We start from the raw sequence: 24904 nt of genomic DNA, 5'->3' as shown, positions 1-24904 counted from the left end.
CGCCTCCATCATGAGGAACGCCTGGGAGATCAGAGAGAAAGAGTATGAGATGGAATTTGCAGTATAACTTTGAAGGAACAGAGAAGAGTGCTCTGAAGTCGTAAGACCAAAGATTTATTCATATGTACTGGTTGTGTCAAACTAATTACACTCATTCAAATAAATTCCTGGGATTTACCTTAAACTTAAAAAGCACGCTTGTTTTATTCCTCGTTTGGTGGACGTGACAGATAGTGATGACAAATATTCCTCACATAACTGAACATAAAATGAGGACTCCAGTAAACTCCAGTAAAAGTATGTCTTCAATTTTTCAAATTGTAATGGTAATGGTAGCAGTAGTATGCTTCACTCCTAAAAATGCTGATATAAAACCTTTAAAGTACTGTACATACTTTTTCACGAATGTTGGCTATTTATTGGTTATTTATCTGTACATTGATAATATACATATATTCACATCATTAAACGTAAAAGCATTAACCCGAAGCACATGTTTCTGGAGGTGGGAGGAAGCCGGAAACCCCCGGAGAGAACCCACGCAGACACGGGGAGAGCATGCAAACTCCGCACAGAGCTGGACTCTAACCTGGAATGGCCTTGTTGTACGGAGACAGCGCTACCCACTGCACCACTGCCACCACTACTTTTAAGAGGTATATTATACGGTATTTGACAACCTTGGTATTGGTACCACATAATGATACTAATACCATATGATATTTAGTTTTTGTTGTCATTTCCACAAAGGAAGAGATTAAAAAGACTCATTGGTTGCCCCAGCACTAGTTCACTATTGTGAAACATGAGTAACTCCTCTGTCGTATGTACACGGTCTTTGTATCCAAGACAGAATGATGATGTACCATGACGTGGCAGATTCATAGTCAATTTAGGAGGATTTGTTGGCATTCAGGGGGGAAGAGTTTTCAATGAGACAGGAATCAACTTTTGACCCCCAAAAAGGTATGACCTCGACTCATTCGTTTAATAATGCAAAACTTATCAATTTTAAAGTTATGTTGAATTTTTTTAAAAAAAAAGGCCCATTGATATGAACAAATTGGTATTTAAGGAGTTAAGATCAAAAGACAATGAAGTTTGATTGGTATGATCACTACTGGTCGTTACGAAACTGACTTAATGAATGTGAAAAATCATTATTTTATGGCAGGTTGATGAGGTCTATTTTGTATGTATTCAGTTTCTGTTTCACTACGCTAGATGTCGCTGTAGAACACCAGATGTCACTGAATTTGTTTTATTACTCCACTACACATTTCAGGTTTTTTTTAGAATTAATGTTAACCCAATTAGCATGGACATTTTTTGGCATGTGAACTGGTTCACTCTACCTATGACACTTTTTTCCATATGCAAATAAAAAGTCTTATTCTCAAAAGTTTGTGTTCCTTCCCAAATTTACTGCCATCTAGTTTTCCTTCTGATACCAGGGCAGCCTATCCTAACCCACAATTATACAAATGCTGCAAACTCTATACCAGGGCTTTGAACCGGTTCATGGAACAAAAATAGAAATCAGAAACTTTTGGTATTTTGCCAGGAACAAAAATGAAACGAAAAACAAAAACCTGATTGCCCTCTTCTTCTTCTGTTCCTTTTGGCTTTTCCCTTCAGGGGTCGCCACAGTGAATCAATTGCCTCCATCTAACCCTGTCTTCTGCATCCTCTTCTCTCACATCAACTACCTTTATGTCCTCTTTCACTACATCCATAAACCTCCTCCTTGGTCTTCCTCTAGGCCTCCTGCCTGGCAGTTCAAAACTCAGCATCCTTCTACCAATATATTCACTATCTCTCCTCTGGACATGTCCAAACCATCTCAGTCTGGCCTCTCTGACTTTATCTCCAAAACCTCTAACATGTGCTGTCCCTCTGATGTACTCATTCCTGATCCTATCCTTCCTGGTCACTCCCAAAGAGAATGTCAGCATCTTCATCTCTGCTACCTCCAGCTCTGTCTGCTGTCTTTTCTTCAGTGACACTGTCTCTAGACCAAACAAAACCGCTGGTCTCATCACAGTATTTTACACCTTTCCTTTCATTTGAGCTGAAACTCTTCTATCACACATCACACCTGACACTTTTCTCCACCCGTTCCATCCTGCCTGGACACGCGTCTTCACCTCTTTTCCACACTCTCCATTGCTCTGGACTGTTGACCCTAAGTACTTAAAATCCTCTACCTTCTTGATCTGTTCTCCCTGTAACCTCACTCTTCCACTTGGGTCCTTCTCATTCACACACATGTACTCTGTCTTACTGCGGCTAACCTTCATTCCTCTCTTTTCCATCAGAAACCTCCACCAGGGTTCAGTTGGGTTTCTCTGTCTGTTAAAGCGCTTTGAAATGTCTGCTGTCATGATTAAGCGCTATATAAATAAAACTTGATTGATTGATTGACCTCTCTAGTTTCTCCTCCACCTGTTCCCTGCTCTCATAGCTGATCACAATGTCATCTGCAAACATCATAGTCCATGGAGATTCCTGTCTAACCTCGTCTGTCAGCCTGTCCATCACCATAGCGAACAAGGAGGGGCTCAGAGCTGATCCCTGATGCAGTCCCACCTCCACCTTGAACTCCTCTGTCACACCTACAGCACACCTCACCACTGTCTTACAGTCCTCATACATGTCCTGTAACGCTCTCACGTACTTCTCTGCCACTCCAGACTTCCTCATACAATACCACAGTTCCTCTCTGGACACCCTGTCATCAGCTTTCTCCAGATCTAGAAAAACACAATGCAGCTCCCTCTGGCCTTCTCTGTACTTCTCTATCAACATCCTCAAAGCAAATACTGCATCTGTAGTACTCTTTTTTTGGCATGAAACCATACTGCTGCTCACAAGTGCTCACTTCTGCCCTTAGTCTAGCTTCAACTACTCTTTCCCATAACTTCATTGTATGGCTCATCAGCTTTATTCCTCTGTAGTTGCCACAACTCTGCACGTCTCCCTTGTTGCTAAAAATGGGCACCAGCACACTTCTCCTCCATTCCTCAGGGATCTTCTCACTATCTAAGATTCTGTTGAACAACCCAGTCAGAAACTCTACTGCCACCTCTCCTAGACACTTCCAAACCTCAACAGGTATATCATCAGGACTGTCTGCCTTTCCACTCTTCATCCTCTTCAATGCCCTCCTCACTTCATCACTAATCTTTGCTACATCCTGGTCCACAACAGTCACCTCTTCTAGTCTTTGTTCTCTCTCATTTTCCATGTTCATCAACTCTTCAAAGTATTCTTTCCATCTTCCCATCACACTACTGGCACCTGTCAATAGACTTCCATCCCTATCCTTAATCACCCTAACCTGCTGCACGTCCTTCCCATCTCTGTCTCTGTCTCTGTCTTGCCAACCTGTATAGATCAGTATCCCCCTCTTTACTGTCCAACCTAGCATGCAAGTCATCATAAGCCCCTTGTTTGCCTTTGCTACCTCTACCTTCCCCTTATGCTGCATCTCCCTGTACTCCTGTCTACTCTCCTCAGTCCTCTCAGTGTCCCACTTCTTCTTAGCTAACCTCTTTCTCTGTATACACTCCTGTTCCTCCTCATTCCACCACCAAGTCTCCTTATCTACTTTCCTTCCAGATGACACACCAAGTACTCTCCTACCTGTCTCCCTGATCACATTAGCTGTAGTTCAGTCATCTGGGAGCACCTCCTGACCATCCAGAGCCTGTCGTAACTAAAAGCAGCAGTCTTTCTTTTTCAGCTTCCACCATTTCCTCTTCTGCTCCGCCTTTGCCCTCTTCATCTCCTTCACCACCAGAGTCATCCTACACACCACCATCCTATGCTGTTTGGCTACACTCTCGCCTACCACTACTTTGCAGTCACTGATCTCCTTCAGATTACACCGTCTACACCAGATGTAGTCTACCTGTGTGCTCCTACCTCCACTCTTATAGGTCACTCTATGTCCCTGCCTCTTCTGGAAGAAAGTATTCACTATAGCCATTTCAATCATTTTTGCAAAGTCAACTACCATCTGTCCTTCTGCGTTCCTCTCCTGGATACCAAACCTGCCCATCACCTCCTCATCACCTGTTTCCTGCACCAACATGTCCAATGAAGTCTGCACCAATGACAACACTTTCACTTCTAGGTTTGCTCTGCATCACTTCATGAAAGTACCAACCAGAATTTCTCCTCCTCCAGCTTACATCCTACCTGTGGAGCATACCCACTAACAACATTGAACATCATATCTTCTATTTCTAGCTTCAGACTCATCACTCTATCTGACAATGTTTTCACCTCCAGGACATTCCTAACAAACTCCTCCTTCAAGATAACTCCTACTCAATTTCTCTTCCCATCTACACCATGATAGAACAAGCTGAACCCTGCTCCTAAACTTCTAGCCTTGCTACCTTTCCACCTGGTCTCCTGGACACACAGTATGTCTACCTTCCTTCTCTGCATCATGTCAACCAACTCTCTACCTTTTCCTGTCATAGTTCCAACATTCAACGTCCCCACTCTCAGTCCTATACTCTTGGCGTTCCTCTTCTCTCTCTTCCTACAAACACACTTTCCTCCTCACCTTTTCCTCCTCTCTTCTCCTTCTTCGGCCAACAGTCCAATTTCCACCGGCACCCTGTAGGTCAACAGCACCGATAGCGGTCGTTGTTAACCCGGGCCTCGACCGATCCAGTATGGGAGTCGTAGGTTTGATTTGCATGTTTGATTTGGCAAAACTCTTACGCCGGATGCCCGTCCTGGCGCAACCCTCTGTATTTATCCGGGCTTGGGACCGGCACAATAAGACACTAGCTTGTGTCCCCTTGTGGCTACATTGAAAACCTGATTGCCCAAACTAGTTAAATCACAAGAATATACGTTTGCGTAGACACCAGCTGGCTTGTAATATTCCATCCTTATTCTAAGTTTTCATAGCTTACTGGTTGATTTTAAGCAAGAGAAACAGACATACATCTACAAAATATAGATCTTATTGATTTGCAAAAAGATGCCAAGATGTGGGGGAGTCAGGTCTCAGAAATAAAGTTCTGGGGCCCACAGTGAAGAAGCAAACCCAGAAGATTAAAAAAACAAACAAAACTTTATTTTTTGACAAATTCTCTGTGTGACCAAGTACAGATTTAAGAGATGTTACGAAATCTTGATTACAATCATAATTTTTATGGTGTTGCCAAACAGCAGCTTGAAGTTTAGATTTTTAAATAGATTCCCAAATACAGACCAGAAGCTCCAGCACAATTAAGATTGAACACCAGTATCCCAGGAAAAAATTGGTTGTTCACATTGCCGTGTCTCCGTGGTGCACTGGCGTCATGTGTCCCCTACCTCACACCCTATGCTGCCGAGATAGGCTCCGGCTCCCCGTGACCCGCTACAGCGGATACAGCGGTGGTAATCTGAAAATGACTGACTGACATTATTGCCTTTGCTAGTGCGAAATTCTTTACTGGGAAATCCACAAGACATATGAAAAAAAACAAAACAATTGTGCTAATAACACAAACGTGAATTTAATGGATCACAACAACATTTTGGAAATTGGAATGGTATACGTATATGCATTTTCACATAGGAGGTAGCTAGTCTGAAGATTACAATAATGTAGATCCCCAATGATTTACCATTCCACAAAGTGAAGTAACCCATCAACTTTGGTGCATAATTAAGGAATGAACTCATAAAGTTTTATTTCATTTCCTTTTACATTGCCAGAAAAGGTTTTCTATATTTTCTCTGTTCCCCTATGCAAAAACTCCATCGATGATTTCCAGTAGAGTAGTCTTTTAACACATTTCTGAGTATCCTTCTGAGTATAGCCAAATTAAACCACAACGCATTCTGAAGTTTTTGAAAATTTTGGGAAAAGGATTTCATAACTTGGAATTTTTTTGATGAGCTGTATGACTTGTTTTCTGTCCCTAAATTTGTTTCTGAACACATGACAGCGGTTACTACATGATTCAACAATGCTCTTGAGGGGGTCACATGAGTTAATATACTGCTCCAGAGTCCCTTCCAGGTCTTCTCCATGGGTCAGCAGAACAATTGTGCTGTCTCTGATGCTCCAGCCAAGTTTGTACTCCAGTTTTTCCAATATTCCGTGCTCATTATCCGTAAATCTTCCCAGTTGCATCACGAGAAGCACAACACATTGTCCTGGTTGACAGTACATCCTACACTTTTCTACCTCTTCATGGTTGTTTTGCAGTTGGTCGTGAAAGAAATCTGGAGTGTCGACCACTCTTACCGGCTCTCCAAAACTTTTATGCGCTATTTTGAACTCACAATTGGTGGTGACTGGCATGGAACTAGGATGAGATGTAAAAAGCTGGTTTGTATTCAGATAAGGGTTGTCAGCTATGAGGATGGTGTTTGCAGATGCACTTTTTCCAGTCCCAGTTATTCCCAGCAGGACGATACTAAACTTGACGTGCGGCGTACATTTGTCATGGCCACCTAAGGGATGCAAAGTGATTTTTCATGCACAGGTCTTCAATAAATAAGATTGCAGTATTAAAAACACACAAAAATACAATGTGAAGGAAATGCTAAATCCTTAAAAACACTTCGGGTATCAAAACAATATACAAAATATATTAAAAAAATAAAATTATATTATATATATATATATATATATATATATATATATATATATATATATATATATATATATATATATATATATATATATATATATAGTATACTGTTTGATACCCGAAGGGAAATTGAGATCACTCTCTAGTAATTCAATCAAACACATGCATATATATACCGGTATATTAGTATGTACAGGCCCCTGTAACACACACACACATACATACGCACACACTAGGTGGTCTGTAAATTTGCAGTGGGAGGCAGCTCGACATGGTGCGCCCCAAATGAGAAACTTGTAAAAGAGGACTGTACCTTGCTCAACGATGCCTCGGCAGTGACTGGGAGGTGAGCTGACACCTCATACAGTCAGCTCACACTCCGGGTGTTTTTGGGCGGGAGCGGGAATTGAACCGCTGATCTTGGAACATTGGACGATCCGCTCTACCGCAGAGCCACTGCCGCCCCAGTGGCTCAGTTTTATCTTTACATTGCTACGATACAGTATTAATTTAATTGACCTAAATTCTGACCAATCCAGAACAGAATAGTGTCTTCAAATTATATACACATTTATTTAAAATATTATAAAAATATAAAAATAATTAAAATCAGAGAAGTACATGCTCCCAGAGATCTGTAGATTGTCAGGCTATTTTGTCTGGAATAGTTACCATAAGGCATCACGGCGGTGCAGTGGGTGGCGCTGTCATTGCACAGCAAGGTGGTTCCAGGTTCGACTCTGTGTGAAGTTTGAATGTTCTCCCCGTGTCTGCGTGGGTTCTCTCCGGGTTCTCTCTCTTGGGCAGTAATCTGAGGGTGGCGGATGCCAAAAGACTGATCTGCAGCGCTGGTTGAGACATTGTGGGAGTAAAATTACACTCTCTTACTGTAGTTTTAGAGAGGAGGACATTGTCCAAACTAAGGGCCGTCTTGGACAATGAGTTCCACCCACTGTACAGGACACTGATGGGACAAAAAAGTACCTTCAGTACTTGGATGACCCTTCCTAAATACACTTCTGAACACCATAGGAACGCTTTTCTGCCTGTGGTCACCAGGCTGTACAATGCCTCACAATAACTCCAGGACAATAGTTGGATATGACGGTGCGCGTTTGTATCTCTGAATGTTCGTAAGTTGATTATTCATATCTTGAGGACTCCCTGCATCTAATATACCATAGTGCCATCCAAGCAACAAGCTTATCTAGTCAATCCTGTCAGCAAGCTACATTAAATCTAGATTATATTAGATGTTGTTTCCATATTTATCTTACAACATTGAACCACAAGGACATTTTGATATTCAACAAAACATGATGATAGAAACCCTTATTGAGATAATGTACTGACAAACACAATATACGCCTTAGACCTCTGTCCTCTATACATACTGTATGTATATTTTCAGAACTCTTATTTAGCAAAGAGGGTCTTACCTTTTTTTCTCTAAGGATGCTCGTCTTCTTTGAACAACATCTTCACTATAATTTGTGTAGGTAAACAGGTATGCTTGTTGACCTTGGCATGATTTCCTGCATTGTTCAGCCAGGTTTTTATCAGTTGCCCAACCAATAGTGAACTGTTCCTTTAGATGAATGAGTGACTTGAAGCTGTTTTGGTCTGGTAACAAGACGGTCAGGTGCCTCACCAGATCTTCTCCAAATACTGTCTTGTGCTTGTACACTTCAGAATAGATTTCTTTCTTTTGGATATTTTCTGAATCTATTGCAAGTATGAACATGTTGGGACCAGGATAGGATGATGCCATGAAATCAATGATCTTCTGGTCTGGGAAATTGCAGTCTTCATCAAAGAGGTGAAGGCCAAATATTCTGAAGGATTCATTCTTTGCCATGACAAGGCCATTTGGCAGGGTGACAAAAGGCGTATTATCTTTGAAGATGTTGTTTTTGATGGTGTTCTTTAACTCAGCACTCTTTCCGAATAGAGCAATAGTTAAGGGTTGTGGATATGCTGTAAGACAAGAGGGGTTTTTTGTTAGTAATGAAATACAGAACTTTAAAATCCTAAACTGACCAGGGAAACACATGAAGAAATGAGTTGTACGAAATATCTCCAAACAATGAGTCTAATTTTTAATACTGTGGAAGCAGAGTCCTTCAGGAGCTCCTGCTAACGTTAGCAATCCTGAACTAGCACAGCACGCAATGGAATGCATATCTACTATGTTTGAATACCTGTTGTGTTCACAGTCACCAGTTAACTTTGAATCCTGGATCTTTTGCTGTGTGGCAACAGCCGTCCTCTCAACAACATACTAATAAAAGTACAATGTTTCTCATTGCCTTAATATTTTATATGATATGAAATGAAGTTTCAGTTAGCAAGCAATGTAGTAGTAAAAACCACAAGACAAGGTAAGATAATCTGAAAAATACAACCAGTATTTGGATAATGACTCAGTGTTCTCGTTTGCGTGACACAAGGTCGTTTGCATGTGACCTTGTGTCTGACGCACTTTTTTTGACACACGATCGTCAAAACTTGGGACCCAAGTTTTGAATGCACTTCCATTCAACAAAAATATTCACAATCGTTCCATTTCTCCTCTTCAATTTCAAACCTGCAAATTGCCAGTATGTTTTCATCTCACGCAAGAAACTTGCATTATTCTACCTTATCAAAATCAACTAAACGGCAACACGACATCTGCTCGTTTTACATGCTGCAGTGAGAGAGGAATTAGTTAGATCTTCCAGAGCAACCATAAGCTGTTGCTTATGCTTGGAGAGTCCTGTTGGGTTTCTCTGTCTGTTAAAGCGCTTTGAAATGTCTGCTGATGTGAATAAGCACTATACGAATAAAAGTCGATTGATTAATTATCACATGCCTCCAAAAAAGATGCAAAAGTTGGCGAAAAAGCAAGTGACACTGAGTGCTGTCTTGAATAAAAATAATCAAAAATTAATGAAGAAAAAGAGACAGATATTACTGACAGATATTACTGAAATGTGTGTGGAGAAGGTTTTGTCAGCTTGGTGCAGTGTCCACAGGAGAATATATGAATTAAAGGCAAAGAAAACTTTTGAGTCTAAAGCACAACTAAAAAAAACTGTGATACATCTTTCTTTATTTCTAAAACTGTTTTTTTTTTATAAAACTAATGCATAATTTTACTCTTTTTTCTTTCTACTGATACAGTTATGTTGTTAATAAAAACATTAAAATTAACAGTTTGTTTAATTTTTATATTGTACTATTTGCAAAACTCAATCCTTGCGTACGCTTCTACCATATATTCTCATATTACTTTTGGGATGCAGAACCGTCATGTTGGGATGCACAAAATTTTCTTGAAGCGCATCCTAGGGATGCAATGCTTTCTTGAGGTAAAATGAACTCTGATGACTATACTGCATTGATGTATTACTGCCCTCTACTGTTATTAAAGATCCCTTGGAAATGTAAAAATATCAAGCTGATATTTTTTCTCATGTGGACACTCCTAACCTTCTAAACCTGCCAGCATTTAATGTTTTTTGAAAACATTGTTGGTCTGACGAAAATTAAATATCAAGCTATTGTAGCGTACAGTATAAACTAATCCCACAAGCCGATGATTCACAGAATGTTCATATATTCCACATTAAATATGCTATTTTTACTTTATGAACCAGTATGCCATCAGAGCTGACTTTTGTTTTAATCAGTGTTTAATGTGTGTGTTGTAAGTAATAGTATTTGTTTTGTGTCATAATCAAATATTTTTGAAAGCATAAACTGTGTATTACGTGTAACGTTTTACATAAGACTATTTACCAAACCTCGCCAAAATGCCAGCTTTTTACAGAAGCACTTGCATTATTTTTAGACTGTTTTCCAGTTTGAGTGAAGTGCGCATGGCAAAAAATGTTTCTCCAGATTTTCAACAACAGCTTCCTTCTTTGTCACAGGTCTAGTGATAACAACATATTTGGTGACTTAGAGCCTCAGTAACTGAACGTAGTTTCTTGTTACTGCAAAACCTGTAAAGCAATGAAAAAACATACTGTCAAGTACCGTACTTTTCGATATCTGTTCAAAAGTGAACAGGACCCAACCCTAACAAAGAAACAGTTTATAGTCAGAAGTATAATAAAAGCTAGTTGAAATGAAAAATATCTTCATGCACATTATGTACATTTAATTTTAGGTTTAGGTCTGTAAATATAGTAAAAATTCAACAGGTCATGTACTGTGTTACTGAACAAATTCTAATGAGTAGTAGAGAATTGAAAAAGTGAGAAACATGATTCAGTTAAATGCTACTGCACATACTATATGATTATCAAAACGAGGTTTAGATTATGAATGTATCATAAAGTCTTATTTATTTACATTACCTCATAAGAGAGATCAAAATTTCCCCTAAAGGGTATTTATGGTTGGTGCAGCAAAGAGCAAATGTCTGTTCTTTATTCATGATGATGACAACTCCCCCTTACTTCAATGTAAAGTATGTCGGGGACATAAGTCTTTGTCTGCTGAAGTAAATATAATTTTTTTCTTTTACATTTTATAAACATTGAAAGCATAACTTCACAATCTGTATCTGTGTCTCCACAAAAAAGCTAGAGAGTATAATGCAAAACCAGGAGAAATAAGCATCACTTACGTGGTGGTGGTCTTTCAAAATTCATGCTAGTTGACCTGGACAGAGCAGACATTAGGAAGTTTTCCCTGGAGTATCTGGATCAGTTCTGAAGCATGAGAAAGTAAAATACACTGACTTATGTTGAACCACCCCCAGGGCGGAGAGAAGTAATCAATGTCTCACAAAAATAGTAGAGAGCTGAAATCTGTTCATTCTCCAACAAGTTGAGGATAGAGAGAGATGGGTATCCGTGCTTCGATGCCTGAAGGTGAACTTTTTAAGCATTTTTCAACTTGTTGTAAATATGTGATTCTTGTTTCTCATTTTAAAACAGCTCCATTTATGTTTTTGTTTGTAGGTCCTTCATTGAGGATTGTGATGATAGGAAAAACTGGAGTTGGGAAGAGTGCTGCTGGCAACACCATTGTTGGAAAGAAGGTCTTTCATTCCTCGGCAAGTGCACAGTCTATAACGGAAACCTGTGAAAAAGAACGGGTTCAGAGTCGCAGGAAGATCTACGTAATCGATACACCTGGGATTCTGGATACTTCTAGAAGTCCAGAGAACTTAAAGACAGAAATCACTAAATGTATCCAGGTGTCCTCTCCCGGTCCTCATGCCTTCCTGCTGATAATTCAGATTGGCAGGTTCACCAAAGAAGAAGAACACTGCATCCAAGCCCTGGAGAAAATCTTTGGACCCGAGGCTTCTAAGTACATGATTGTTCTGTTCACACGTGGAGATGAGCTAAAGGGCAGAAGTATTGAGAACTATGTACAGACGGGCCACCCAAAACTTCAAGAAGTGATAAACAGGTGTGGTAATAGGTACCATGTCTTCAACAACAAGCAAAAGAGAGACAGAAGGCAAGTGGTTCGGTTGATTAATATGATTGATAACATGGTTGCAGCAAATGGAGGAAAGCACTTCAGTCAAGAATTTTTTGAAGAGGCAGAAAAGACCATCCTGCAGCAGAAGTCTCAAAGAAAAAAAGCAGAAGAGCAGATTTATGACTTCTCCTTCATGTCTGAGCTGCTGAGGAGGGTCATTCTGTTTCAGGCTATACTGAACGCTGCTGTGCAAGAAAACACTGACAACCTCTCAAATCCATCGCCGCCTTAGCCTACAGCAACGTGATGCAGTACACTGATGGAAACAGACCATCTACCATTCCAAGCTCATGTTCTCATTTGATAGAGAAAAGCTGAAATAATTTAAAATCTGTTTGTGCAACAAGCCACAGTTTCTTGGGAAAGTGGGAGTTTTGTCAGAAAATATTGTAGAAGCATATTTGAACCTAGAGCTATTAAGAGGTTATGGGCATCATTCATTGGTCACTGACTAATCAGCAACAGTTTAACCAGTCAGTTAGCACTTACTTTTAGAAACACTAATGAGTATCTACTTTTCTGTGAGGATACATTGATTTTTGGTGGTTTGATATGTTTGTAAATCAAATCTGATCTTCTTTTTGAGATGTGTGAAGTTGGTGCAAGACAGTACTTTATGATTGTATTTGACCTTTACTGAATTAGAGTCAATGAATTAGCTTGTTGACTGTGACAATGAGTAAATTTGAAAATGTCAAATGCTTGAAAATCCCTTCCGATAGTGCCTCTCTTTGTTTTCCAGTTTAGCCCATAAGCCCAATATGAATATTCTTCATGCAGATCTTCTGTATCTACAGTATGTTCACGAAATATTTAATTCACACTCGTGGACAATTAGAAATAAACCAATTCACCTGAAGTGCATGTGTTTGGAAGTTGGAGGAAACCAGAGAACCCGGGGAGAAACCACGCAGACACGGGGAGAACATGTTAACTCTGCACAAAGAACTCAAAGCCGGAACCTGAATACATAACATGAAGCATAATACATTGGTAGGTAATACAGAAGTGAATCAAAAGGCCAGTTTATAGCCTATATATTAGATAGTTCAATTCTGAAGTTATGTATTGCCAATTTGACCTTCTTTTAAAAATGTTCACTGAGCCATTTTTTATAATGATAAATAATGACAAAGATGAAATTCTTTTCCTAAGATTTCTCTGTATGTTTCTGGGAATCTCTAATAAACAAGTAGTAGCAAGGGAGTTAGCACTGTTTTGTTAGGTTGGTGTTAATGCATCAAGAGCTTTGTACATATAGTAACCCGGTTAGTTTGAGATTATATATATATATATATAATCTCATTATGTGTGTGTGTGTATGTGTGTGTGTGTGTGTTACTACTGTGGTCAAGTCTATAATCACCAAATACAGGCACAGCTTGTTTCGGATTAAATTGTTCTCAAATACACATTACAGTATACATGTAAAAATAAAAATCTGGTTTACATCATTTCACTTGAATTTACTTTTGTCATCCACAAGGATTGGACTGTTAAAATGCCAACAAAACTGTTAAAAGCACATGATATCACTGTCACTGTTCAATAAATAAGAATAAAAACACACAATATCTTATTGAAATAAGTATGTATAATTCCAAGATATACTGTATATTTTATAATTTTCATGTTTTACTACGTAGGCTCTTGACTGGTAGCTCTTGACTGGCAGTTTTATGAATACTAAATGAATGAACATCTTAGTACAATCACCAATTTTACAGCAGTTTTTCATTTACTCTCACTGTGGTATGTGACAGATAATCTGTGAAAAAACACCTAAACACATAGAGACCCACCTAATCCTTCTAATATCATTTACAGCTATAAACTTTCATGACAATATTGACACCTACCACTGAACCCAACACAGGAATTTCAAACATTACTTTGCGTATCAAGAACACAAAACATCCCAAACATTCAGGAAGAGAGCTTGAAGAGCCTGTCAGGTAGGAACTTACTGTAAAAGAACTGACAAAAAATGCAAAACAACTACCATTGTGGCAGGAGGCGGAGTTCTGCCCAGAAGTTCACGGCTGTACCTGACTAGACTGATTAGCCTGAGACTTTTTAAACTGGTTCCACTTTTGGTTTTCTGCCAGATTGTTTTCTACCCTTGGCGACGCCTCTATTTCCTGGATTTTTTTCTGTTTGGATCAAACCTAGTGTTCTGCTTATGGGTCTGAACCCTGTCTATGACAGACGTACATGCACATTTTGCAGATCATAAGGGTGTGTAGCCTGTGTCAGTCATCCAAGTCAAGAGATAAATCAAGAGCAAAAACAATCAACTGAGCAAAACAGAGAATCTTTATCCTTCCTGATTTAGAGATTGGGGAAGAGTTCCACAAACAAAAGTCTCATTATACACATCTAATAATAATAGCCATTGGGTCTTGGGCGCTTTCCATCCTGAAGAGACGTTACATTCACACTGAGCTCTGGTAACATGATAGGTTTCCCAAGATTGTCAGCAGTTTCTGGACCAACAATAGGCACATTAAAATAAGCAAAGAACCCATCAAAGTCATCAAGACACAGAATCAGATAAATATAATCATGTATAAAAGTTCTCCCCTGGTGGCCGGGCCTCTGCTCACAGGGCCGGCCGGGCTCAGCCCGAAAGGACAACGTGGGCCCGACCTCCGAGGAAACTGTACTGGACGGGTGCAGTGTGGATTGGGTGGCAGTCGTCGGCATGGGGCTCGACAACCCAATCCCCAAACAAAGAGTGTAGCTCTAGGGCATGGAATGTTACGTCGCTGGGGGGAAGGAGCCAGAGCTTGTGAGGGAGGTTGAGAGGTACTTACTTATCAGGCTCACCTCCTCCCACAGCTTGGGCTCTGGAACCCAAATCCTTGAGAAGGACTGGACTCTCCACTTTTCTGGTGTTTCCTACGGTGAGAGCCTGCTTATAGCACCACAGCTCAGCTGTCATATGTTGGAGTTCACCCTGGTGAACGAGAGGGTCACGTCCCTGCGCCTTCGGGTTGGGGACAGGTGTCTCACTGTTGTTTCAGCTTACAGACCAAACAGCAATGTGGAATACCAGGCCTTTTTTTAGTCCCTGGGAGGGGTACTGAATAGTGCTCCGACTTGGAACTCCATTGTTCTTCTTGGGAACTTCAACGCTCACGTGGGAAATGACAGTGAGACCTGGAAAGGAGTGATTGGGATTAACGGCCTCCCATTCTGAGCACAACTGGTGTTCTGTTATTGGACTTCTGTGCTAGTCACAGTTTGTCCATAATGAACACCTTGTTCAATCAGGGATGTCCATATTTACAATTGGCCCCAGGACACCCTAGGCCGGAGGTCAATGATCGACTTTGTTATCGTATCATCAGAAGTCTGACTGCGTGTTTTGGACACTCGGGTGAAGAGAGGGGCGGAGCTGTCAACCGATCACCACCTGGTGGTAAGCTGGGTCCACTGGCAGAGAAGGGGGCCAGAAAAACTCAGCAGATGTTCTTTCGCCTCCATTTCGTCGAAGCGGCTGCTTGGAGCTGCGGTCCCAAGGTCTCTGGTGCCTGTTGCGGTGGTAACCCCCAAACCCCGGTGGTGGACACCGGAAGTAAGGGATGCTGTCAAGCTGAAGAAAGAGTCCTACCAAATCTTGTTGAATTGTGGGTCTCAAGAGGCAGCTGACAGGTATAGGCAGGCCAGGCGTAATGCAGCTTGAGTAGTTGCGGAGGCAAAAACTAGGGCCTGGGAGGAGATCGGGGAGGCCATGGAGGAGGAGTATCGGTCAGCCTCGAAGAAATTCTGGCAAAAAGCGGTGCACAGCCAACATTGTTTACAGTAGAGGCAGAGAGCTGCTGACCTCGCCTGAGGATATTGTCGGGCAGTGGAAAGAATACTTCGAGGATCTCCTTAATACCACCACCATGTCTTACACAGAAGAAACAGAGGCTGAGGTCTCAGAGGTGGACTCGTTCAAGCTGAAGTCACCGAGGTGACCGAAGAATACATTTGTGGTAATGTGGGATACAACACTCTCACCACATTACCACAAATGATCCAGATGAAAAATCAATGGAAATCACTTGTCTTTACCTTCAATTGTGGAGGTTCGCAGGAACGAGGCAAGGGTACAGGTGAGTTCAGTGTCTTTATTAACAAGCGTGCCACAACAACCAACACAGTCTCTTTAAATACCTGCTTCCCCTATCACATCCTTTAACCATGTGACGTCACACCTTCCTTGTGCCTGTCTGGTATGAGACAGCTCTCCCAAGTGTCCACTACACAGCCCCCCCCGAACACCCAGAACAGGCCAACCACTAAAACAGCGGTTCCCAAACTTTTCAGTCCGCGCACCCACTTCTACCTCCCGACTTAGCTGACGCACCCCCAATGCCCAAAACATGAAAAAAAAGAAAGAAAAGGCGTAGTCTTTATAGCCATATAGGTATCAAGTTTAATAATGTAGGCTCCTGTTAACACAGAACAGATTGTGCAATTATGGGCCTAATGATCTCTCACTTTAGAAACAGTGGCGAGAATAATAGTAACAATATAAAAATGACAATAATAATATTTTAAGTCAAAATGGTCGCCGAGCGAGCCGACTACAGATGAGTGATGAACAGCAGTTATTACTATGCAGGGCTCAAAATTAACTTTTTTTCTTGGTAGCACTGGTGCTCCCAAATGTAGAAGTTAGTACCACCAGCAAAGACTTCAGGAGCACCTACCCAAAAGCAAGGCAGTGACGGAGTGATAGAGATGCTCTGTCCATCTCCCTTCCTCCTCTCTCCCTCCCCCAGGAGAGCAGCCGCAGCTGCGCTCTCATTGTTTCCTGTAAGGAGCGCGGTCTCACAAAAAAAAGCGCACCAGATTTTTTTTCCCTAGTCGCACCGGTGCTCCCAAATATATTAAATAGTCGCACTGATGAAAATTTGGGCGCATATGCGACCAAAATGGGCGCAATTTTGAGCCCTGCTATGTAACAAATAGGCCTATTTAACAAACTATAACAGTTACTAATGGTAACAAATATGCTATTCTGCCACAAAGAATCAAAATAACATAGGCCCAAGTTCAACATCATATTTTCTCTTTCGAGTACGAGTCTCATTGTGTTCTTTACCCCCTTCTCCCGATCAAGAGTTTTCTGTGTTCTGTATTCCTCATTTTCAGTTTCCCCTGTCTCGTCATCATCACTCTCTTTTTCCTGCTGGATTTCTTCATCCTCGTAGACTGCACAGCTCTCAGTTGGGCCAATGTATCCTCTTTCATTTCTCCCAGATTTAATACCGGACAGACTGCCCGTTTTCAACCGGTTATGCATTTCGGCATATTATTGTTGTTGCTATCACAACAAGCTAGCACGTAGCTAGGAGAAAGCCAAGTGCATTTTGGGTTGTTTTTTTTTTATTTAAAATTTTGCCAAAACGTTTTTTAATTGAAAATTACCAATGATTTGCGTGAATGAATTTAAATATTTAAACTGTTAATCCTCCATTACAAAGTGTTTAAATTATTTATTTAATTATTTATGTATTTCAAGGTGCTCAGCTGCCATTACACTCGCGCACTCCCTAGCGGCAGCTCACGCACCACAGGGGGTGCGCACACCACACTTTGGGAATCCCTGCACTAAAAGAGTCTCAGCCCCGCATGGGCGGCCTGATAATCCGGCCCCAACGGAAACACATAAAGGCAGGCAGGGGCTGTGCAGGGGACGGGGGGCAGCTCCTCTGGCCGGCAGGCAGGTTTAGAGGCACAATCTGAAACAAGAGCAGAAGTTTTATGTGGAGCTGATGAAGCAAGGGGTGGCTGGCCGCCGCGCGCGGGCTGAGCCACCTTTACTGGTTCTTCTGACATTACGTGCACAGCCTTGAGGTGGTCCATAGAAACCTGCTCTGAACGTCCCCCCACTTCCACTGTGAAGGACTTCGGCCCTGCCTCAATCACCTTGAAGGGCCCGTCATAAGGAGGCTGGAGCGGAGAACGGTGAGCATCATGCCGGATGAAAACGTATTCCCCAGAGAGAAGGTCCTTCGGGATGTATGATCTGGGGAGACAGTGGTGAACAGGCACAGGGACAGCATTAGGGGACACGGGCCGGGTAGCCACTGCTGGCCCAGAGGCCGAAGCCTCAGGCAGGAACTCCCCCGGGACCCTCAGCGGCTGGCTGTGGACGTGCTCCGCCGATAAAAACTGCAGGTCCTCTTATGGAGTGGAACGCAGGCCGAGCAAGACCCATGGCAGATGATCGGTCCAATTGGCGTCTGTGAGTGTTGCTCGGAGTGCTGCCTTCATGGATCGGTGAAAACACTCACACAGCCCATTGGCCTGTGGGTTGTACACCATGGTGCGATGGAGCTTCACACCCAGGCTACCCGCTACTGCCGTCCAGGGCTCAGAGGTAAACTGTGGCCCCCGGTCGGACGTGAGGTCAGAGGGCGTACCAAACCTGGCCACCCAGGCAAAAATGAATGCCCGGGCAATCTCCACTGTTGCGGTGGAACACAGGGGCACCACTTCCGGCCACCTGGTTGTCCTGTCTACCATGGTGAGGAGGTGAGTAAAACCCCCAGATGGGGGAAGCGGACCCACCAGCTCCATGTTGACGTGGTCAAACCGTTTCTGTGGGATGAGAAACAGCTCCAGAAGTGCTTTCGTGTGCTTGTGCACCTTGGCACGCTGACAGGGCACGTAGGCAATAGCCTATCCACGGACGTCCTTTTGGACCCCCGGCCAGACGAACCTCACCCCCACCAGCTTTACAGAAGCTTTAACGCCCGGGTGTGAAAGGGCATTCACAGAGTCAAAAACCCAGCGGCGCCATCTGGAAGGGACCAAGGGGCGGGGCTGCCCTAGGGAAACGTCACAGAGAAACGTGGCCCCGCAGCCCTGAAAAGCCACATCCTCCAGGTGCAGCCCAGTCACAGCCGACCGGAACACCTGGATCTCCCTGTCTGTGAGCTGGTCAGCGGCCATGGCAGAGTAGTCCACCCCCAAATGCACAGAGGTGACCTGTGCCCTGGAGAGAAAGTCAGCAACCAGGTTATCCTTCCCTGCCACATGGCGAATGTCAGTCATAAATTCCGAAATGACAGAGAGGTGGCGCTGCTTCCTCGCAGACCACAGCTCAGTAGTCTTGGCCATGGCAAAGGTGATAGGTTTGTGGTCCACAAAGGCGGTGAACTCGCGACCCTCTAGCACAGGGCTCGAAATTGCGACCATTTTGGTTGCATATGCGCTCAAATTTTTATCAGTGCGACTATTAAATATATTTGGGAGCACTGGTGTGACTAGGGAAAAAAATCTGTTGCGCCTTGTTTTGTGAGACTGCGGTCCTGCGGTCCTGCCAGGAAACAATGAGAGCGCAACTGCGGCTACTCTCCTGGGGGAGGGAGAGAGGCGTGCGGAACGGTGATGGACGGAGCGGTCTCTATTGCTCCGTCACTGCCTTGCTTTTGGGTAGGTGCTCCTAAAGTCTTCGCTGGTGCTACTAACTTCTAAATTTGGGAGCACCAGTGCTACCAATAAAAGAAGTGAATTTCGAGCCCTGCTCTAGCAGGAACCTGAAGTGACGTAGCTCCCTGTCAAATGCACTGCACCGCCTCTCAGTGTCCCTCAGCATCCGGCTGAAGAAGCTGCTACGCTAGCCTTTTGACCCTTCAGCACCTCGCACAGCGGGCACATGAGGTGAGTTGCCCTGGGAATGAACTGGTTATAAAAGTTCACCATGCCGAGGAACTCCTGCAGGGCCCTAGCAGTCTGGGGCTGAGGATAGGCAGAGACGGCCTCAACTTGGCAGGCAGGGGAACGGCCCCCAGGGGTGAGACACGGTGTCCCAGGAAGTTAATAGCAGTCAGGCCAAACTGGCACTTGGCTGGGTTCACGATCAGTCCATGTTCACTTAGCCGAGCAAACAGCAAACGAAGATGTGACAGGTGCTCGTCTACAGAAGCACTGGCCACCAGGATGTTATCCAAGTAAACGAAAATAAAGGGCATGTCTCGCAGGACATGCATCCTTTGAAAAGTCTGCGCTACCACTTTTAGGCCGAACGGCATCTGCAGAAACTCGGATAATCCGAACGGAGTGATGACAGCAGTCTTAGGAATGTCCTGCGGGTGAACTGGCACCTGATGGTAACCCTGCACCAAATCCTCCTTCGAAAAGATTACTGCCCCTGCCAGGTGCACAGAGAAATCCTGGATGTGCGGGACGGGGTACCTGTCTGGGGTGGTGGCAATATTGAGGCGCCGGAAATCCCCCCAGGCGCCAACCCCCTTCCCTCTTCCGGACCGTATGCAGGGGGGATGCCCATGGACTGTCTGAGCGGTGCACGATGCCAAGCTGCTCCATTGTGGCAAATTCTCTCTTTGCGATTGCCAGCTTGGCGGTATCCAGACGCCGCGCCCGGGCAAAAACCGCTGGACCGACTGTGGTGAGGTGATGCTCCACACCATGCTTCGCGACCACAGCAGAGAATGGAGGGATGGTCAGGGCCAGAAACTCAGCAAGGAGTCGCTGATATACGTCCCCTCTAGCGAGGATGTTGGCGAGGGCAAGCGGCGCGAAGCTCCCCAGCGTGCAGGGGTAGGTGGCAAACAAAACTGTGTCAATCAGGCGGCGATTTGCTACGTCTTTGCACGCACAAGTAATCTGCACCCAGTATGGATACTGAGACAGAAGCTACAATAAACTCCCACCCGAACAGTCATCCATTAAAAGACATAGTCACAAACCTTTAGCAGAAGGTGCGAATAGGCATACCGTTCGCGGCGTCGAGCGGAGGTCCGCCGCCGCCAGCCAGGGCATCCACGGCTGATGCTGGCATGACCCTCAGCTGAGTGCCTGTGTCCGCCAGCAGGCGACGCCTGGAAAACTCGTCCTCCACGAAAAGCAGCCGTCCCGCCGCACCAGTTCCCCAGCTGCTACTGAGCACCAACCCTGGCATTTCCCTGGTTGCAGAAGGGCAGGGCAGAATACAGCGCCTTGCCTTGGCTCCTAAACGGCGATGATAAAAACAGAGCTCCCGATTGTCCGTCTGGCACACCGCGGCCAAGGCTGGCCCAGCCCCATCCTCTAGCGGGGGCTGCAGCTGTCCCTGGAGCGCAGCGTGCACGTGAGAGCAACGGGATGCCAGCAGAATCCTGTCAGCCTCCTCCACCAACCCTCGGTAATCCTTTGAGCGCGTGAGAGGCGATGTGTCGAGAACTGTGTGCACCGGCGGTGGAAGCTGGCGGAGGAACAGCTGGATAAAGAGGAAGGAAGTATCACCAGATCTCATCAGCACCAGCATGTTCTCCACCCGTACCCTTGCCGTGGGCTTTGCGTCCTCCAAGCCGTTGAGCGACAGCAGCCGCGCCGCCCGCTCCGCGTCGGATAGCTGGAACACTTGCAGCAACATGGCCTTCAGCGCACCGTACTTCCCTGTCAGCGGCAGGTCTTTCAGCAGCCCCATGATGCGGCGGGTGTTGGAGGAGTCCAGGGCTGAGACCACATGGAAATACCTGGTCTCATCGGCTGTAATCCCACGGAGGTGAAACTGCGCGTCAGTATGTTGGAACCAGGGATCCGGGTCGTGCTGCCAAAACTCCGGCAGCTTAACTGTCGCCGCAAAAATCACGGGAGAAGCGGCAGGAATCTGCGCCGAACTACCCATCTGGGTGTCGTGACTGGCATCCATGATCATGTCAGGGTCACCAATGTGGAGGTTCACAGGAACGAGGCAAGGGTACGGGTGAGTTCAGTGTCTTTATTAAGAAGCATGCCACAACAACCAACACAGTCCCTTTAAATACCCGCTTCCCCTATCACACCCTTTAGTCCCATGACATCACACCTTCCTTGTGCCTGTCTGGTGTGAGACAGCTCCCCCAAGTGTCCACTACACTGTCAATGCTGCAACACTGAAATGCTTCTGAAATGCCTGGATAAAATTCACAATTAAATACTTCTGATTTCTGCTTCAATTAATGTTTACTGCATACACACAATCCATCATAGGTTCTCTAACAAGGATTGTTCTCAATGCCACTACAGTATATTAGTAAAAACAAATCTCGCAATGTTGAAGGCTGTAGGGTTGAGAGAGAGAGAGAGAGAGAGAGGGAGAGAGAGAGAGATTTAAGGCTTGTCATATTTTTAGATAGGACAGCCCCCAACATCGCAAAGCTGATTAATGACTCTTGGGCGGACGGTATATAGGAGCAGAGCTGCCTGCAGCATCTCAGCACAGATCATCATCACTGTAAGGTACCCGACCTCTATTTCTGAAGGGTTCAGGTTATGGCAAACATCATCAGCATGTGAAGTTAAACTAAATGTAGATGTGAAATTAATGTTTCTTTATATTTTCCTGTGTTTTTGCAAGGAGCTTGAATCCATTTGAATATGTCAACTGAGAAGAGTGTTGATGTGGTCGGCTGCAACGCCTCCATCATGACAAATATTCCTCACATAACTGAACATAAAATGAGGACTCTAGTAAACTCCAGTAAACGTATGTCTTCAATTTTTCAAATTGAAGACATAAGTCTATGTTTTACTGGTGTATTTAATGAATTGTGCATTAATGTAACATTTTTCAAAGAACAGAACCAAGACAGTGCATGAACTCACATGAAATTACCAACCTGCAAGTCAGTGTGACTTTTTTAATTTTTATTTTATATACTCGATTAATCCCCAAACAACACTCCAGTTAGTCAATTCAAATCAAGTCACATGCATATGTTAGTGTGTACAGGCCCTGAACAACAAACACACACACAAGGGGCCTGTACGCATGCAGAGGGAGATAGAGTAGCATGCAGCTCCTGCTTGGTGTGCCCCAAATGAGCAACTTGTAAGGGGGCGCCTTGATCAAGGGTGCTTCGGCAGTGCTCCGGAGGTGAGCTGAGACATCCGAATCTCAGCCCACCTCCGGGTTTTTTTTAGGGCGGGAGAGGGGATCGATTCCATTTTTAAACATGGAACCAGCGCGTATTCATTTGCTAATATAGACCTTAATTTCCCCCCCACCTACTTTAAAATTTACCAAAGCATGAACTTTACTGACAACATCCTTTTTACTCAATATGGGCACTAAAGAGGGCACAGGCCTTCATTGGTCCATTTCAGAAAAATAAAACCCAAACACGACACTCCAGTCATCACAACAGCGGTCTCAGGGTTCTCTCCTGGATCCACTCAAGAGATTGTGCATCACTCTTAAATGAACTTCCATCAAAATCTGTAGTCATAATGGTAGCAGTAGTATGCTTCACTCCTAAAAATGCTGATATAAAACCTTTAAAGCACTGTAAATACTTTTTTATGAATGTTGGCTATTTATCGGTTCTTTATCTGTACATTGATAATATACATATATTCACATCATTAAACGTAAAAGCATTAACCCGAAGCGCATGTTTCTGGAGGTGGGAGGAAGCCGGAAACCCCGGAGAGAACCCACGCAGACACGGGGAGAGCATGCAAACTCCGCACAGAGCTGGACTATAACCTGGAATGGCCTTGCTGTACGGAGACAGCGCTACCCACTGCACCACTGCCACCACTACTTTTAAGAGGTATATTATACGGTATTTGACAACCTTGGTATTGGTACCACATAATGATACTAATACCATATGATTTTTAGTTTTTGTTGTCATCTCCACAAAGGAAGAGATTAAAAAAACTCATTGGTCGCCCCAGCACTAGTTCACTATTGTGAAACACGAGTAACTCCTCTGTCGTATGTACACGGTCTTTGTACCCAAGACAGAATGATGATGTACCATGGCGTGGCAGATTCATAATCAATTTAGGAGGATTTGTTGGCATTCAGGAGGGAAGAGTTTTCAATGAGACAGGAATCAACTTTTGACCCCCAAAAAGGTATGACCTCGACTCATTCGTTTAAAAATGCAAAACTTATCAATTTTAAAGTTATGTTGAATTTTTTTTTTTTTTAAAAAGGCCCATTGACATGAACAAATTGGTATTTAAGTAGTTAAGATCAAAAGAAAATGAAGTCTGATTGGTATGATCACTACTGGTCGTTACGAAACTGACTTAATGAATGTGGAAAATCATTATTTTATGGCAGGTTGATGAGGTCTATTTTGTATGTATTCAGTTTCTGTTTCACTACGCTAGATGTCGCTGTAGAACACCAGATGTCACTGAATTTGTTTTATTACTCCACTACAAATTTCAGGTTATTTTTAGAATTAATGTTAACCCAATTAGCATGGACATTCTTTGGCATGTGAACTGGTTCACTCTACGTATGACACTTTTTTCCATATGCAAATAAAGTCTTATTCTCAAAAGTTTGTGTTCCTTCCCAAATTTACTGCCATCTAGTTTTCCTTCTGATACCAGGGCAGCCTATCCTAACCCGCAATTATACAAATGCTGCAAACTCTATACCAGGGCTTTGAACCGGTTCATGGAACAAAAATAGAAATCAGAAACTTTTGGTATTTTGCCAGGAACAAAAATGAAACGAGAAACAAAAACCTGATTGCCCTCTTCTTCTTCTGTTCCTTTTGGCTTTTCCCTTCAGGGGTCGCCACAGTGAATCAATTGCCTCCATCTAACCCTGTCTTCTGCATCCTCTTCTCTCACATCAACTACCTTTATGTCCTCTTTCACTACATCCATAAACCTCCTCCTTGGTCTTCCTCTAGGCCTCCTGCCTGGCAGTTCAAAACTCAGCATCCTTCTACCAATATATTCACTATCTCTCCTCTGGACATGTCCAAACCATCTCAGTCTGGCCTCTCTGACTTTATCTCCAAAACCTCTAACATGTGCTGTCCCTCTGATGTACTCATTCCTGA

The 24904-nt window shown here is 43.5% G+C and overlaps 3 protein-coding genes across 5 annotated transcripts in view; 1 reads left to right on the top strand and 2 right to left on the bottom strand.

Annotated features, from left to right (window-relative positions):
* Positions 1 to 5128: 5128 nt before the first annotated feature.
* Positions 5129 to 24904, bottom strand: part of LOC137608364 (uncharacterized) — a 43268-nt gene continuing 23492 nt past the window's right edge. The window contains exons 5-7 of the mRNA XM_068334698.1: positions 8054 to 8591; positions 7287 to 7462; positions 5129 to 6474 (exon numbers count right to left, since the gene is read on the bottom strand). Of these exons, the coding sequence (XP_068190799.1) occupies positions 5840 to 6474; positions 7287 to 7462; positions 8054 to 8591 (1349 nt within the window). The 3' untranslated portion in view covers positions 5129 to 5839. The remainder of the gene's footprint in view (positions 6475 to 7286; positions 7463 to 8053; positions 8592 to 24904) is intronic.
* LOC137608368 (GTPase IMAP family member 7-like) lies at positions 11435 to 13604 on the top strand. Its single transcript, XM_068334710.1, has 2 exons — positions 11435 to 11479; positions 11570 to 13604. Exons 1-2 carry the CDS (start codon positions 11452 to 11454, stop codon positions 12331 to 12333), a joined length of 792 nt encoding a protein of 263 aa, XP_068190811.1. The 5' UTR covers positions 11435 to 11451; the 3' UTR covers positions 12334 to 13604.
* On the bottom strand, positions 16582 to 21738 carry LOC137608366 (uncharacterized). Of its 3 annotated transcripts, none has more exons than XR_011038180.1 (3): positions 20844 to 21738; positions 17916 to 18126; positions 16582 to 17839 (listed from the first exon to the last, which is right to left on the bottom strand). XR_011038180.1 is itself a non-coding variant. In XM_068334707.1 (3 exons), the coding sequence occupies exons 1-3, from the start codon at positions 21733 to 21735 to the stop codon at positions 17827 to 17829; spliced, it is 1005 nt and encodes a 334-aa protein (XP_068190808.1). In that variant the 5' UTR covers positions 21736 to 21738; the 3' UTR covers positions 16582 to 17826. The 3 variants fall into 3 exon arrangements, 2 of the variants coding, with proteins under 2 accessions (XP_068190808.1, XP_068190809.1); XM_068334707.1 differs by having other exon boundaries at positions 18027 to 18126; XM_068334708.1 differs by having other exon boundaries at positions 16582 to 18126; positions 20816 to 21738.

The sequence above is a fragment of the Antennarius striatus genome, chromosome 15 (genome assembly GCF_040054535.1).
Source record: "Antennarius striatus isolate MH-2024 chromosome 15, ASM4005453v1, whole genome shotgun sequence".
Taxonomy (NCBI): domain Eukaryota; kingdom Metazoa; phylum Chordata; class Actinopteri; order Lophiiformes; family Antennariidae; genus Antennarius; species Antennarius striatus.
This window is presented reverse-complemented; position numbering and strand designations above follow the sequence as displayed.